Source organism: Apium graveolens, chromosome 6 (assembly GCF_009905375.1).
Source record: "Apium graveolens cultivar Ventura chromosome 6, ASM990537v1, whole genome shotgun sequence".
NCBI lineage: Eukaryota > Viridiplantae > Streptophyta > Magnoliopsida > Apiales > Apiaceae > Apium > Apium graveolens.
In genome coordinates this window covers 253,513,587-253,531,594 of record NC_133652.1, presented here as the reverse complement: position 1 = coordinate 253,531,594, position 18,008 = coordinate 253,513,587, and the positions used below count along the sequence as shown (strand labels likewise).

Genomic DNA, 18,008 nt, shown 5'->3' with positions numbered 1-18,008 from the left:
CTTATTGTGGTTTAACATTGAATTGAGAAACTTGGAATCAATCTCGTTAGAGATTGACTAAGGATTAGTTGGAAATAGATATTATATAGATCACATTATATGTAATTTCCATGTCACTTATCCATGCATTGATTCATGTCGTTGAATATATTTGTGTGGTGATCATGGAAGGTTTAGTCACGTAAAGTTTGTGACGAATGCCGCCAGAATCTTATGCATATATAGTAGACGGACCAAATTATTTTGGTAAAATCTAAAGGACGATAAATAGCATTAAGTTGCGCACTAAAATTTTGTATAATTGATTTTGGATTCATATGAAGCCCAAGTGGGAGATTGTTATTATTATTTTAATAATAATAATTAATTTATGGGCTACATATAAATATATCAATTATATTTGATATTTATTATATTGGGTTAAATTAAGTGATCAAATCAGAAACCCAATTAAATTTAATCTATTGTATGGACCTAATAAGTGGATACCTAATACCAGACCCAATTAAATTATAATGGGAGATTTAATTAGGTGGTATACAAAAGGGTTATAGTCCCCAATATATCAAGTACACACGTAACGGCTTATCTTCCACCCATTAGAGAGAGCTATTGAGAACCTAAGGAGTACTTGGTTGAGGAAGACAATAATCAAGAAAATAATACAGATTCAGATACCGTAACAATTATCGTCTTATGGATTCAGGTACGCTTCCGCTTTCGGTTTAATCTCGATAATTATATATGATAATTACGGTCCTTGTCTCTATTTTAAAGAATTATATGTTTATGAAATTATTAGATTCTATCAACACCATCCATAAAATGTATTCCAACCCATCGATATTATACTTTACACTAAATGTCTAAGTAGAGATATGATATACTTAATTTTTTAAAAGCAGTTTGGATATAATAGAATATAAATGGGATATGCGGAGAATAAATTTGTTTTTGTCAACAAAGACAACGGAACAGGTATATTAGGAAATATGAATTACGCCAAATTTGGTGGAAAAATTACACCAAATGTACTTTTGACACCAAATTTGGTGTCACACCATTTATTTGGTGTAACCTTGACACCATTATAGTTTTGAATTGGAGTATGTTTTGCACTATAACTTATACTAAAATAGTGTTATAGCGTTGGGTTGGAGCTTTTACATATATAGTTTTCGAGATCTCTAATAAAACTCGATCTTATTTAAATCAGAAAAAATGCTAATTTGTTTCTGGTACGTCATTTGTAGGTCCGAATTAGTGAGTATGGAGCAAAATTAGCCAATGAGGAGAGATGTTGGTGAAAAGAAGAATTACATTATAATTTTGAAGGCAGTTCTTTTTCTTGGAAAAAATTTGTTGCAAGATAGATTCAATTGAGAATTTTGTTCAGAACAAGAATCAAAAAACCAAATATTTTGTTGTTCTTTTTATGTTGATATGTATTGTTCTGCACTTTATGTCGAAGGCATGGTATTTGGCTCTCAGAATTTTCTGCTTCCCATTTAAACATGACAATACATGTTTTATAGTTAGGGTATTTGTTCGGCACTGGTTCGCCTAGTACCTATTAACCTATGTAACATTTTCGTCGTGCTGATCATTGAGCTAAGACATCTGATTTCTTACCGAGCTTTGCCTCATTATTATTCAGAAAGAAAAATTGTAAAAACAGATGATGAGCAACCTTCTTTTCATTAGCCCTTGAATATAACTGGTAAGCTAACATTTAAAAGCTGCAAGGTGGCCCAAGTGCCCCTGAAAAATTAAGTTGTACAGAATATTCAAAACACTTAGATTGTTGAAATTTGACCTTACTAGCACATTAGCAGAAATTGTATACCAGACTTGAATTGCTTCCTTGGCTTTTCCATGATTTGATAATCCCATAGTCATAGCACTCCAAGAAATCACATCACGCTCACACATAAGATTAAACAGCAGCAAAGCTTCAGTTATGCTTCCACATTTAGCATACATTTCAATCAAGGCATTACATATACAAGTCTTATTCAAAAACCCATTCTTATTCGCGTAAAAATGAATCCATTTACCTACCTCAAGAGCTCCCAACTGCGAACAAGCTCTTAAAACCGCAACCAAACTAACCCAATCAGGTTTCACACCAACCATTTGCATCCTCCTGAAAACATCCAACGCATCTGCATAACATCCAGTACGAATATACCCAGAAATCATCGCGGTCCATGTTACAACAGACTTTACAGGCATTTCTTCAAACACGGCTTTCGCCTTTTTCATCTGTCCCAACTTAACATAACCATAAATAAGCCCATTCCTAGAAATCACCTCTCTCCCTCATTTCACCGAACAAGTTACGTGCATCAATCACATTATCACATTATCACATTTTAAATACATATTCGACAATGAGTTCTCAATCACAACAATACCCAAAAGCCCATTTTTAAGCACATGCCCATGAACTTGTTTACCCAACCCATGACTTATAAGTCCTCCGCATGACTTAATTACAAATGAGTATGTGAATTTATCAGGAAAAGTTGAGTCTTCACATAGCATTTGCTTATACATATTTACTGTCAATACATACAAGTGATTGTGTGTATATGCTCTTATAACTGCATTATACAAATGGGTATTGGGATTTATCACCTCTTTGAAGAGTAAATTAACATACTTTATCTCTCCGTTTTGATCACAAATATCCACCATCTATGTCACCAAGAAGTTGCTTTGTGACAATGAGAATTTGACTATTTGGGCATTTATTTTTTTCAATTTTGCAATGCTTACACACTTTTGTAACATGGGTACAAACATATCTTCCAAGATTCTTGTAGTCAAGATGTTTGTAGTCATTGCTAGTACTTAAAGATTGAAACTTTTAGTTAGACTGGTTGTGCTATTATATAAAAATTGAAACTTTGAATTGTGTAGATGTGGTTTGATATATAAATTTAAAAGATGAGCCAATTTATAGGTTTTTTGAAAGATGGGAGGCAAGAATTTGCTGATATATTAAGAAAGTGTTCAAAAAGTTTGAAACTTGATCAAGGAATGCAAGTTCATGGAGCAATATTTAGAATGGGTTATGAAGTTGATAGGATGATAAACAATGATCTTATAGATATGTATGGAAAATGTAGAAGAATGGATATGGCACGTAAGGTGTTTGACAGAATGCTAGATAGGAATGTGGTTTCTTGGACTTCTTTGATGTGTGGGTTTTTACAGCAAGGTAATTCCAGAGGATCACTGGATGTTTTTAAAGAGATGGGTTCTTCGGAAGTGAATCCGAACGAGTTTACTTTGTCCACGAATGTAAAAGCGTGTGGGATTTTAGGGGTTGTGGATACCGGGATGCAGATTCATGGGTTGTGTTGTAGAAAAGGGTTTGAATGCTATCCTGTTATTGGGAACTCTTTGCTAGATATGTATGCAAGGTGTGATAGAATATATGAAGCAGCTCAGGTTTTCGATAAGATGCTGTATAGAAGTTTAATAAGCTGGAATGCTATGATAGCAGGATATGCTCAGCGAGAAATGGGTGATAAGTCTTTATTTTTGTTTCAGGAGATGCAGAAACAAGGAGAAATCCCAGATGAGTACACATTTACTAGCACATTAAAGGCTTGTTGTGGTTTAGGGGCTATCCGTGAAGGATCCCAAATTCATGCTTTCTTGATTGCTCTGGGTTTTCCGTTGTTGGCTAACACAATTATTGCGGGTGCTCTTATTGATTTATATGTAAAATGTGGCTACTTAAATCCAGCCAGGGCATTGTATAATCAAGTTGAACAGAAGAGTGTGATATCGTGGACATCATTGTTTCTTGGTTATGCTCAAGAAGCAAACTTATTAGAGGCCATGGACTTTTTTAGGAAACTTAGAAACAGCAACATTTGTGTAGATGGATTTGTACTCTCAAGCATCGTGGGTGTCTTTGCTGATTATGCTCTAGTTGAACAAGGGAAACAAATGCATTCTTACGCGGTTAAAATTCCAGCAGATGATATATCAGTAGCTAATGCAATTGTTGATATGTACCTAAAGTGTGGACAGATAGAGGAAGCACAAAATCTTTTTAATGAAATGCAGGAGAAAGATGTCGTGTCTTGGACAGTTTTGATTACTGGGTATGGAAAGTTTGGTCTTGGCATAGAAGCAGTAAAACTTTTCAAAAATATGCAGCTTGATGGTGTTGAGCCCGACAGAGTTACTTACTTGGCTCTGCTAGCAGCTTGTAGCCATTCCGGACTGGTTGAAGAGAGTAGAGAATATTTCTCAAGATTGTGTGGAGATCGTCGTTTAAAACCTATGATTGAGCATTATGCTTGCATGGTTGATATTCTTGGCCGAGCTGGACACTTAAATGAAGCTAAGAATCTCATAAAGAATATGCCATTTAAGCCTAGTACAGGTATTTGGCAAACATTACTTAGCTCTTGTAGAGTACATGGGAACTTGGAAATGGGGAGAGAAATTGAAATGATTCTCCTGAATCTTGATGGTAACAATCCAGTTAATTATGTAATGGTATCAAACCTATATGCTGATGCTGGCTACTGGAAAGAGAGTGAGAGACTGAGGAAAATGGTGAAAAGAAAAGGGTTAAAGAAAGATGCTGGACGCAGTTGGGTTGAAATCGACAAAGAAGTTCACTTTTTCTATAACAGAGATGAGACACATCCACTAACCCAAAAAATCCATGAAGTATTGCAAGAATGCGAGAGAAGGATGAGAGAAGAGATAGGGTATGCTTCTGATGTGCGGTATGCATTGCATGATGTCGAAGAGGAGACGAAGGAGGAGAGCTTGAGAGTTCATAGTGAGAAGTTGGCAATTGGGCTGGCATTAGTTTGTGGTGGAATGAAGAAAGGGGGGAAGCCTATTCGAATATTCAAAAATCTTAGAGTTTGTGGGGATTGTCATGAGTTCATCAAAGGGCTGTCGAAGATCTTGTCAAAAGTGTTTGTTGTTAGAGATGCTAATAGATTTCACAAGTTTGAAGATGGATTGTGTTCATGCAAAGATTATTGGTGATATCTCTATCTATGAGACGATAAATTGAGAAGGCATGGTCACAAGGAAGTAACATGCAATTTGATTGTGTTGCATTATTATATTTTGGTCCCTCCATACTTCTCATTTCCATCTTCAAGCTATGTCATTGAAATAACCAAACTCCTTGAGACTTTAAAACACACAGATTATAGTAATATGTTATATTGATACCTCCATGCTTCTCTGTTTTCATCTTCATGGTTTGTCATTGCACTAGACTAACTCCTTGTCATTGCTGTTTTAAAATTAAGGGATTCAAATGCCTTGAGTTGTACTATTTTGATTTGTGAGTTGTGAAGTGCTTCATGTAATCTCTGCTATAAATCTAATGATTATATTGAGTTAATTGATTTTATCCTTCTTAAGGTAGCATGAACTCTTTGATGTTTGCACAGGATTTGTCTGTACGTACTTGGACTTCACTTCCTGCTTCAAGCAAGGCTTCAGCCAGTCTTCACTTTCTAATTGTTGCCTCTTTTCTTGCTTTCAATTATGGATACACAGTTCTGTAAATACATGTGTTTCTTACTGATTTATATTTTGACTTCAGTGAAGTGTTTTGGTATGAAAAAGACGCATTTTGTTTCAATTTTGTTCCTGTCGGTTTTTATTTATAGTTTTTCTTTAGGTTTTTTTTAAATTTAATTGCAACAAATAAATCTAGTCTCGGTATATCTCATCTATATATAATAGGAGAATAAGGGGATAAAATTCATGAGATTAAAAAGTCTCATTAAAAAAATTAAATTACCCTTATTTTTAATATTTATGTGAAAAGACTAAACTACCCCTATTTTTAATATTTATGTAAAACATGTGATTTGTGGGAATCGAACTTGAGATATTTAATTCACATATACAACCACATACTATTACACCATATTGTCACATGTACTTTTTATCATACACATAATATGTAAATGTGCTAAATGAATATTTTATTTAACTTTAAAGATAGTTACTTGAATTCCAAAAAAAATAGATAGTTACTTGTGAAGGTTTTTAACACATAAACGCAACGAAAACGTAAATTTAAATCTTAAAAAATCGAAACTCTCCGCAGGATCCATGCGAAAAATAATATTTAATTCGTAGTTCAGTATGTTTACCTTAAGAAACTTTACGTTAATGGAAAGATGGAGGTCTTTAATAGCGATCCAAGAATGATGAGCGGAGATCCCTAGCAGCTACTCCTCAAGTGTGAAGCACTCCACCGATATCCAGCAAGAGTACAATGTGATGGAGGAGGAAGAGGTTGAGAGAATTAGTTGTCTCCCTCTTGTTCTACTTTAGAATTAGGGTTAATTATTTGGGTTGAGGCAAATAGGGTTTATAATATTATATATATAGGCAAAATTTTCAGCTGAAAATTTTCCAAAAAATATTATTATTATTAACCCTTTAATTGATTATTCTTATTAACCAATTAACTAATAATTAAAATACCTTTTAATCATTAATCCCTTTTCTAAACACTTTAGAAAAATAATTCTCTCACTTGATTTAATTTCCACAATTAAATTCTTAATTAATAATATTAAGAATTAATTAAATCTCATTTAATCAATTATTAAATCTGCTAATTAATTATTTATTTCACAAATAAATAATTACCAGCCATTATTAATTAATTCCTCCACCATTAAATCATTCTCTTTTATGGTGTGACCCTGTAGGTTCAATATTAAGCCGGTAGTACAAATAAATAATAATAAAACTATTTTATCATTATTTATATAAATTCTCTGATTCATTAAATATGATTAATTAATAAATTAATCATATTTATTCTACATCGTGAGAGATACTTCTCAGCATATTGCGACTATCCGGATAATACGAATTTACTGCTTAGAATACTAAGAACATATTCAGTGAGTAGTTACCGTACAATCAATTCCTTCTACCCTGCAATGTCACGATTAAATACAAGGCATGGAACTTGTGTCAAGCCTATCTTATTTAATCATTTGCTTTCCCATTCACTATGCTTAGTTCTATTTAATGTAAATTGAAAACTCCTTTCTAATTTCATTCACTCTGGCCAGAGATTCCTGAACTAGCATAAGTGGATCAGCATTGAACATTCTCTTCCTTCACTGGAAGGGGTAGATCCTTTATTGATCATACACTATCTTCGTGTACAAATTCCTATACCCAGTAGAGCCCTTATAATTGTCCCTGAAGACTAAGAACTAAACCAAAGCATAGTTCAGTGTACACAAGATGACTATGATGACCTCAAGTCTAAGGATACTTGTACAACTATCACTATGTGAACAACTGCTGACACGTGAGTGAACTCCATCAGTTGTTCAGCTGTGTGAGTCATGTTCAGTGAACTTATTCTATAATAAGCACCTACATACTAGCTATAGTGTCACCACACAAATGTCTATGAGAACAGACATCCTTCATAATGAAGCAAGCATAGTATGTACCGATCTTTGCGGATTATTAATTACCAGTTAGTAATTCTACGACCAGGAAATATTTAAGTTTAGAGTTATCATCTTTTAGGTCTCATTATTATGATCTCATCATAATCCATAAAAAGTTTTACTCTAAACTATGGTATATCTTATTTAAACACTTAAATAGATAAATCCCGCAATAAAACCATAACAAGTCTTTTATTAATATCAATGAAATCAAAACAGATTACATAAAAGTTATTCCTAAATCATCATACATGATTGGACTTAGGACACATCTCTTTCAATCTCCCACTTGTACTAAAGCCAATCACTCTGGTATCTAATACCCATCTTGTCTTTATGACGATCAAAGTGACTTTGAGAAAGTGGCTTTGTGAGTGGGTCTGCTACATTGTTATGTGTGTCAACTCTCTTGACGTCTCCTCTTTTAATACAATACAAGAAATGTTACCGCGCTCCCACTAACCTTTTTGTAGACACATGGTTCATCTATGTTTTTGATAAAACCAAACTCTTTGATTGTCTCATCAAAACGGATGTTCCATCTACGAGAAGCTTGCTTTAAACCATATATGGTTCACAACAGCTTACACACTAGGTGTTCATTTCCCTTGGAAAGAAAACCCTCTGGCTGTGTCATTTACACTTCCTCTTCAAGTTTCCTTTTGAGGAAGGCCGTTTTCACGTCCATTTGCCAGATCTCATAGTCGTAGTAAGCAACAATCACAAACAAAATCCGAATTGATTTTAACAGAGCTACAGACAAAAAAGTTTCATCAAAATCAATCCCTTGCCTTTGTCTGAATCCTTTTTCCACGAGCCTGGCCTTATAGGTCTCCACCTGCCCATCTGCTCTAATCTTTCTTTTGTATACCCACTAAAACCCAATAGGCTTAACACCTTCAGGCGCCTCAACCAGAGTCCATACTTGGTTGGTATACATAGATTCCATTTCGGATTTCATGGTACTATGCCATTTCTCTGAGTCAACACTACTCATAGCCTCATTATAGGTCACAGGGCCGTCATCATCAATGGTTGACAACTCATTTTCATTCTCAATGATAAGGCCATAATACCTCTCAGGTTGGCGAGACACTCTCCCTGACCTATGAATGGGCTGTTCCACAGAAGGTTGTTCAGTCTGAACAGGTGTTTCCACTTGATCCGTAGTAGTTTGTGCTTCTTGAACTTCATTAAGTTCAATTTTGCTCCCACTGTTTCCTTCAAGGATAAACTGTTTTTCCAAGAAGGTAGCATGTCTGGAGACAAACACCCGATGATCGGTGTAAAAGTAATACCCTAAAGTCTCTTTAGGATATCCCACAAAATTACATTTTACAGATCGAGATTCCAGCTTATCTGGGTCAACTTTCTTGACATAAACTAAACATCCCCAAATCTTAACGTGTTTAAGACTCGGTTTCCTTTCTTTCCATATCTCATATGGAGTTTGAGGAACAGATTTGGAAGGCACCTTATTCAGTACATATGCTGAGGTTTCCAATGCATAACCCCACAGGAATACTGGAAGATTCGCATAGCTCATCATGGACCGAACCATGTCTAACAAAGTTCGATTTCTCCTTTCAGATACCCCATTCAACTATGGAGTATATGGAGGAGTCCACTGGGAGACTATACCATTTTCTTTGAGAAAAGCTAGAAACTCTCCATTCAAGTATTCTCCACCTCGATCTGATCGAAGAGTTATAATACTATGTTTGGTTTGTTTCTCCACTTCATACTTATATTCTTTGAACTTTTCAAAGGCTTCAGACTTGTGTTTCATCAAATACACATATCTGAATCTAGATCGATCATCTATGAAAGCAATGAAGTATGAAAATCCACCCATGGCTTGCGTAGACATTGGTCCACATACATCTGTGTGTACCAATCCTAGAAAATCTGCAGCCCTCTCTCCATGTCCACTAAATGGAGATTTGGTCATTTTACCCAATAGACAAGACTCGCATGTAGGATATGATTCAAAAACAAAGGGGTCAAGTAACCCTTCCTTATGCAATGTCCGCAGTCTATTTTCACTAATATGACCAAGTCCGCAGTGCCAAAAGAAAGTGAGATTTTCATCATCCCTTTTTCTTTTATTAGTATGTTCAATTTGTAGTAAATTATGCTCTACGTCACATACATACAGACCATTGTTTAAAATACCACTTCCATAAAGAACGTTATCTCTAAGAATTGAACAGTTATTATTCTGAATAACAAACGAAAATCCAGCCAAGTCTAACAAGGAATAGAAATAATATTCCTCACAATCGAGGGAACAAAAAAACAATTATTTAGAACAATAGTCTTGCCCGTAGGCATATGTAAATGAAATGATCCTACAGCTTCAGCAGCAACTCTTGCTCTATTTCCCATCTGTAGAATCACCTCCTCTTCTTCAAGAGTCCTACTTCTCTTTAGTCCCTGCAACAAATTGTAAATATGAGAACCACAGGCGGTATCTAATACCCAAGTAGAAATTTTACTTAGTGACATATTAACTTCGATCATGAACATACCTGAATCAGAAGCGGTAGTCTCACTACCCTTCTTCTTCTTCAATTCTGCAAGGTAAACCTTGCAGTTCCTTTTCCAGTGCCCCACCTTGTTATAGTGAAAGCAAACAGCTTTGCTCTTGGGGTTTTCAGTTTTTGGTGGAACCGGCTTTTTCTCACCTACTTTCTTCTTCTTGGAAGGGTTCTTCTTCCTTTTTTTAGGATTGGAACCTTCAACAATTAGAAGAACAAAACTCTTCTTAGGGGGAAAATTCGATTCCGTAGTCTTCAACATGTTGTAGAGTTCAGGCAGGCTGACATCCAGCTTATTCATCTGAAAGTTCACAACAAACTACGAGAACGAACTCGGAAGTGATTGTAAGACCAAGTCTTGGCTCATCTCCCATCCATGGCAAAACCAAGTTGTCCAAGACGTTCAATCAAATTGATCATCTTAAGTACATGGTCATCCACAGATGATCCCTCAGACATCCTACAACCGAACAGTTCCTTTGATATCTCATATCGAGCTGTTCTCCCTGCCATATCATACAACTCTTGTAGATGCATAAGGATAGTATGAGCATCCATATGCTCATGTTGCTTCTGTAGCTCAATGTTCATGGAAGCTAGCATGATGTATTGAGCAATATTTGCATCATCTATCCACTTACGATACACAACATGTTCATCATTATGTGCATCGCTAGCAGGTTCAGTAGGCTTAGGTGAGTCAAGCACATATTCCAGCTTCTCAACCTTGAGAACAATTCTCAAGTTTCGAAGCCAGTCAGCAAAATTAGGACCAGTCAACTTGTGAGCATCTAGTATACTCCGGAGTGATAGTGCAGAAGACATAACGAATATAGTAAATCTGTAAATGATGAACACATAACAACACTTGGAAAATATTCAATTTTATTTCAAGACACTATATGAATCGGGTCTTTATTCATAAGTGGCTCCCACTAGTTTATCTAATTTATACAACCCCTAAGTGAAAATTAAGCATTCATAATTCTAGTGGGAATATGGATCATACATTCAATCACACAACCTCGGCTGTAGCACGAAACGTCATGTGATGTTCAATAGGCAGACAACTCTTGTCAATTACATCTTATGTTATTCCCTAATAAAACTTTAGCCTCTTGAATAATTGAGTCACGACTGTAGCACGACAAACTCAATATTCTAAGTCAAGTCTAACCCAACATTTCGTACAATCGAATCAGTCTCCAACGTCCCACGACTGTAGCACGTAACGACCTTTAGATTCTAATTTAATGTACACATCTCTATGTAATAGACAAGTATTTCTTATTTTGAAATCAAAGCCCTCGGCTGTAGCACGAAACGACAATGATTTAAAAATAAGAACCACTTTCTACCATGTTGGAAGGTTATGACCGACACAAGCCCGTTGTGTCATTGGCCAATTACTACTTGATATTATTTAATTTTAGAGGGATTATATTATGTTACAATTATAATCATATTATAAAGAGATTCTTCCTTTTAAATTAAATATTTCAAATCAATAATCGATAATCAGATGATTCCCAGATCGGGGGGAGCATTGTCAAGAGACGTCACTTAATACCCCTTTCTTACAGATAGAAATCTGCTTTTGACATAATCATCCTTTCTCTCAATATTGAAAATTCATATTTAATTACGTGTTTCATAAACACAAGAATCTCATGATTGTATTCATAATATTATTGTTAAGGAAAGAAACGATTCATATTCTAGATTTTCTAGAGCACGCCTTATATTGATTTAAGTTCACCTAAATCTATCATCGCATGGTAAACATAGGCATATATCTCATATATAAAATTAAATAAACAAGTAAATGTAAAGTGCAATAAAGTAAATATGTTTGGTTATGGCCCCATCCTATGTGATCTTTATCAAGCTCATGATAAAGATCAAGGTCAATCTAATATGGTGATGGAAATAAATACAACTACTTATTACATAAGTCTTCTTCTTTGTTTAGACTTCTTGTATGCCTCGTCTTCTTCTTTGTATCACCTCCATTGGATAGCCTTCTTGAGTCTTCAATTACATTACATAGATTGAAAGTAAAATTAATCTAACGAACTTACAAGAATAACTCGAGTTACATTCGAGATTTATGATTACAAAGATTAACGACATGCAAGTCGTATTTAAAACCAAAACCAAAACCATTACACTAAGGTCGAAAGGCCATAACCATCCACCATGCTCATACAACACATAAAAGCATGTTAAAACACATAACCTGATCTTAACATATCATATTATCCATGATCTAATCATAAAAAAATATGACAAAAATCAGAATCAAATCAGAAAAACAAGAATCACTGTTTACGGGCAGTAAACGACGTCAAACGCCTTATAGACGAGTCGTTGATAGCTTTAGCTATGAGTTTTGTTCAGACGCTCGTTTACCTATGGAATAGGGTATTCGTTTGCGTAAATCGGACACCAGACCCAGATTTCAGCAAATCTGCAGCAGCCAATTCAGAATCCGTATCTAATATGATTCTCATAATTAGAACAAACATAAATCATGTATATATCAGTATATATACAGATTACATAATCATCTTATGATTATACAACTCACATGAAAACGTAAATTTAAATCTTAAAAAACCGAAACCCTCCGTAGGATCCATGAGAAAAATAATATTAAATTCGTAGTTCAGTATGTTTACCTTAAGAAGCTTTACGTTAATGGAAAAATGGAGGTCTTTAATAGCGATCCAAGAACAATGAGCGGAGATCCCTAGCAGCTGCTCCTCAAGTGTGAAGCACTCCACCAGTATCCACGAAGAGTACAATGTGATGGAGGAGGAAGATGTTGAGAGAATTAGTTGCCTCCCTCTTGTTCTCTTTTAGAATTAAGGTTAATTATTTGGGTTGAGGCAAATAGGGTTTATAATAGTATATTTATAGGCAAAATTTTCAGTTGAAAATTTTCCATAAAATATTATTATTAACCCTTTAATTGATTATTCATATTAACCAATTAACTAATAATTAAAACACATTTTAATCATTAATCCCTTTTCTAAACACTTTAGAAAAATAATTCTCTCACTTGATTTAATTTCCAAAATTAAATTCTTAATTAATAATATTAAGAATTAATTAAATCTCATTTAATCAATTATTAAATCTGCTAATTAATTATTTATTTCACAAATAAATAATTACCAGCCATTATTAATTAATTCCTCCACCATTAAATCATTCTATTTTATGGTGTGACCCTGTAGGTTCAATATTAAGCCGGTAGTAGAAATAAATAATAATAAAACTATTTTATCATTATTTATATAAATTCTCTAATTCATTAAATATGATTAATTAATAAATTAATCATATTTATTCTACATCGTGAGGGATACTTCTCAGCATATCGCGACTATCCGGATAATACGAATTCACTGCTTAGAATACCAAGAACTTATTCAGTGAGTAGTTACCGTACAATCAATTCCTTCTACCCTGCAATGTCACGATTAAATACAAGACATGGAACTTGTGTCAAGCCTATCTTATTTAATCATTTGCTTTCCCATTCACTATACTTAGTTCTATTTAATGTAAATTGAAAACTCCTTTCTAATTTCATTCACTCTGGCCAGAGATTCCTGAACTAGCATAAGTGGATCAGCATTGAACATTCTCTTCCTTCACTGGAAGGGGTAGATCCTTTATTGATCATACACTATCTTCGTGTACAAATTCCTATACCCAGTAGAGCCCTTATAATTGTCCCTGGAGACTAAGAACTAAACCAAAGCATAGTTCAGTGTACACAAGATGACTATGATGACCTCAAGTCTAAGGATACTTGTACAACTATCACTATGTGAACAACTACTGACACGTGAGTGAACTCCATTAGTTGTTCAGCTGTGTGAGTCATGTTCAGTGAACTTATTCTATAATAAACACCTACATACTAGCTATTGTGTCACCACACAAATGTCTATGAGAACAGACATCCTTCATAATGAAGCAAGCATAGTATGTACCGATCTTTGCGGATTAATAATTACCAGTTAGTAATCCTACGATCAGGAAATATTTAAGTTTAGAGTTATCATCTTTTAGGTCTCATTATTATGATCTCATCATAATCCATAAAAAAGCTTTACTCTAAACTATGGTATATCTTATTTAAACACTTAAATAGATAAATCCCGCAATAAAACCATAACAAGTCTTTTATTAATATCAATGAAATCAAAACAGATTACATAAAAGTTATTCCTAAATCATCATACATGATTGGACTTAGGACACATCTCTTTCAACTTGAATATTTGTACAGTAAATTTTAAAGAATTGAATTCCAGATATAAAGTTAGGCATAGTACATATGGATTATTATTTTATTCATTAATCATCTTTTAGTCGAAAATACATCTCATATATTTTTAACATATTTTTTATTATAAAAAATAATTAAAATGTACATATATAATTTTTAAGGAAAATATTGAAAATAGAATCTCTCATATATAAATAATCTATATTGGTATTACATATTTAGATAACTTTGAATTATAATGAGTCAATTCATTTTAGTTTATTTCGAATTTGAAACCAAAACTTGTCCCATTATTCAAAAAAAACTCAAAAAACATTGTCACATTACACGTTTAGTAAATTTAAATTTAAAACTCTGCGGGAATATCTTACCAATAATATGAAATTTTTTAATATCTTATGTTAATACAAATTAATGTGTTTGAGGTCTTTATAAGATCAAGTTAATTGATTATTTGTATTAAAATTATTAACATCACCGGTAGCGCATTATTATTTTTGGGATTTGTCCCGATTTTAAAAATATTCAAAATTTGACATGAGATCTCACGAGATTTGTTAAAACTACGATGCTATATTAAATCAATTTATTTTTCATTTTTCATGTTAAAAAATAGCCTTTTCAAAAGAATTCTTTTAGATAAGTGTTAGCTGTGGAAAGAGGTTGAATACAGTATAGAATACAATCAAATCGATTTCGAACACAAGTAACAGTAAACATAAATATTCGATATAATAAACTCTGTTACAATGGAACTGTTCTCTCTCAGTGATGAACAAATATCACGAGAACTGCTAGGTTACAATGTATGATCTTCTCGATAATGATAACACATATAGTGTAAACCTATGTCTGTGTTTATATAGTACACAACTACAAGATAACTTCTAATTAATATGGAATATAATTCAGTCTCCTAAAATATATCAATCAGATATCTTATACAATTTTTTAAGTCCTCTAACTCTTTCCATGCATATCTTGAGTTTGTATTAGTCTCGATCTTCTTTCCTGTAAATCAGCTTCCTTCCTTAATTGTTAGTCCTCCAGCACTTAAGTTCTGATATCCATCTTCTGATATTATCTTCTGATAATCTAAGTCATGATATCCTTAAGTTCTGACTTCCAGTAAGTACTGATATTTCCTGTTTGTTAAGATCTGAAAACTAAACATGAAACATATTAGACATGACATCTCAAATATATCTAACAATCTCCCCCAACTTGTAAATTGTGCAAAAATATACAAGTTAATAGATTTGATGATGTCAAAAATATTTAAGTTCAAATGCAATAAGAGTTTAGTAAGACTATTAACTACAACTTACAGTCCTTTTAGTTTTACCAACTTCACTGGATCAATCTGAATCCATAATGATTCTTAACAAAATCTCTTACCAGCTTGTCTTCAGCTTTCCTAAGAATTTCAACTAACTGTGCTTTGACCTGCATCAGTTCTTCATCTTTACTATCACCAATCTGATAAATGGCAGTTCTGAGAGCTTGAATTGATGTTCTTTCAAGTCCATCACCAAGTCTGATAACTCTAGGATGTGAAGAGTTTTCATTATAACATAAGCATCTTCCTTTCAGAATAACTTCCACCTTAGCAGAATTCTTCAGCATAGGAATTTCTCTTTCATCATCATTAGTAATCATTGGTATATACTGAGAAGTCTTTGTACCAGAGATTCTGAATAGGTCTCTTATAGCCTTCAAAATGTATTCTGACCATCTTCTTGTAACATCAGATTTTACTTCCAGAAGATAGTGAATATGTTGAAGTTCTCTGACAGACTTCTTTAGTACATTAGTATCAGCTAGTCTGTAAGTTAATCCATCATAGAGAAATAAGATCAATTTCTCCTTTAGATTTTCCTTATCATGAGCATCTATCACGATTTGAGCAGACAACACCTTATCAAGGTGCTTTTGTTTGATTTTACATATGGTTTGGTTGTCAACATGAAAGGATCTCTTAGAGTAACTTCTAATCATGTTTGTATCTTCTCTTCATCAGAACCTAATCCAGCTTTATCTCTAGGTTGCTTGGATCTCAACCCAAATGTTGCAAGTTGATTTATCAAGAGATTGGATTTTGGTTCAACTGGAGTAGCTTTCTTCCATAACAACTTCTTCTTATCAGCAATTATCATCTTTTCCAAATTAACTTGATCATAATTTGCTGTTTCTTCTATAGCTTGCTGTTCTTCATTCTGAACAACTTGAGCAGTGTTAGAGGTTATTTTAGATTCTTCAATTACCTTTCTTCTTTTCAGAATTTGAACAGTTTCATCTTCTATCAAATTATCATCATGCACTGTAGTTTGATAGACTGGAATGGAAGAACTTTTCTCAATCTTTAAAGGTTCACCAACCTTTTCTTTCCCTTTTGACTTAGGATCAATCTCAGTTTGTGATATAGTCTTGGACTTTGAAGTCTTATAATTTGACTTTTCCGTGATCACAATGCCTTTTTCCTTAGTCCTTGAAGGTTTCCTTGTATCAGAAGCTTTAGACTTAAGATTTGTCTTCTCAGTAGCAAATCTAGCTTCTTCCTTCTTAAGAGTTTCCAAATCCATTCCTGGATTTTGTTTTAGAAATAATCTTCTAGCTATCTCCTCATCAAGTATCTGGATTTTAGGATTTTTGTAATAAACAGTAGTCGTCTTCCCCTTTAGCTTCAGAGTTTGTAAAAACTTCTGAGAGTCTTTAGATCCTAACTGAATCAGAATATCAGAACTTGACATTAGACTTTGTTTATCAGAACTTGACTTCAGTCTTTAGCATTCACAACATCAGAACTTGACTTGTTCCGTGTAAAAGAATTTTCTTGAACTTTTCTTTGACCTCTACTCTTATCAGAGTTTCTCTGGTCATCACTTTTATCATCCTTTTTCTTCAGTATTTCAGTAGGTGAGCATTTGGACTTAACTACCTTCTCCCCCTTTTTGGCATCATTAGGAAGTAAGAGAGAAAGAAGAAGTTCAACTGAAGATTGGATTTCTTCCAATTGAGCTTTCTGAGAAACTTGGTTAGCCAGGACCTCATCAATTTGGGCCTGTTGCTTCTCTTGAATCTTCTCAATGGCTTCAATTTTCTCAAGAGTAGGTCTGATATATCTATTCTTGTCAAGCTTAAGCTGTAGATCTAGCTTATCAGCATGTTCCTTTAGTGTATCAACCTTCTCAAGAGTAGAAGAATGTAGACCTTGAAGATGTTTGGTAGATAGAGCAGTGATCTTGAGATGTGTCTTTAAATCAGCATTTGTGAGCAACTCATCAGCTTTAGCAATATGCTCTGTCAGAATGTTAGAACTTGGAATAAAATCAGTGTCATTCCACTTCTTGGTCCACTCCACACCTCTGTGAGTATCCTCCCAAGGAATAGGTGCTTCCTTTTCAACAAATTTCTTCACCAATTCTTCCTTTCCTAGTATAGGAATTGGAGTCTCAGCAGAATCACTGTCTTCGGAACTTGAGGAAGACTCATTATATTCTAACAACACAACAGTGTGTGAAACAATTGGAGATTCAGGAACAACTTTATTTAAATTCTAAACATCAGGATTTATCTCCAGAGCTGGTGTGTTTGAAATTGCTGAGCTTTTGTAGATGGAGCTTCCAGATAAAGAACATTTGGTATATTCAAAATATGAATATCTAT

The 18,008-nt window shown here is 33.9% G+C and overlaps 1 protein-coding gene and 1 pseudogene across 1 annotated transcript; one reads left to right on the top strand and one right to left on the bottom strand.

Moving 5' to 3' along the window:
- Positions 1-1,711: 1,711 nt before the first annotated feature.
- LOC141663870 (pentatricopeptide repeat-containing protein At2g20540-like) lies at positions 1,712-2,847 on the bottom strand (annotated as a pseudogene).
- A 105-nt stretch (positions 2,848-2,952) lies between these two features.
- On the top strand, positions 2,953-5,519 carry LOC141663869 (putative pentatricopeptide repeat-containing protein At3g15130). The gene has a single exon (XM_074469719.1). The coding sequence runs from the start codon at positions 2,953-2,955 to the stop codon at positions 5,029-5,031; it is 2,079 nt and encodes a 692-aa protein (XP_074325820.1). The 3' UTR covers positions 5,032-5,519.
- The last annotated feature ends 12,489 nt before the right edge of the window (positions 5,520-18,008 follow it).

Excerpts from the sequence above, each read along its gene's own strand:
- LOC141663869 (XM_074469719.1), top strand. The coding sequence starts at position 2,953 with ATGAGCCAATTTATAGGTTTTTTGAAAGATGGGAGGCAAGAATTTGCT.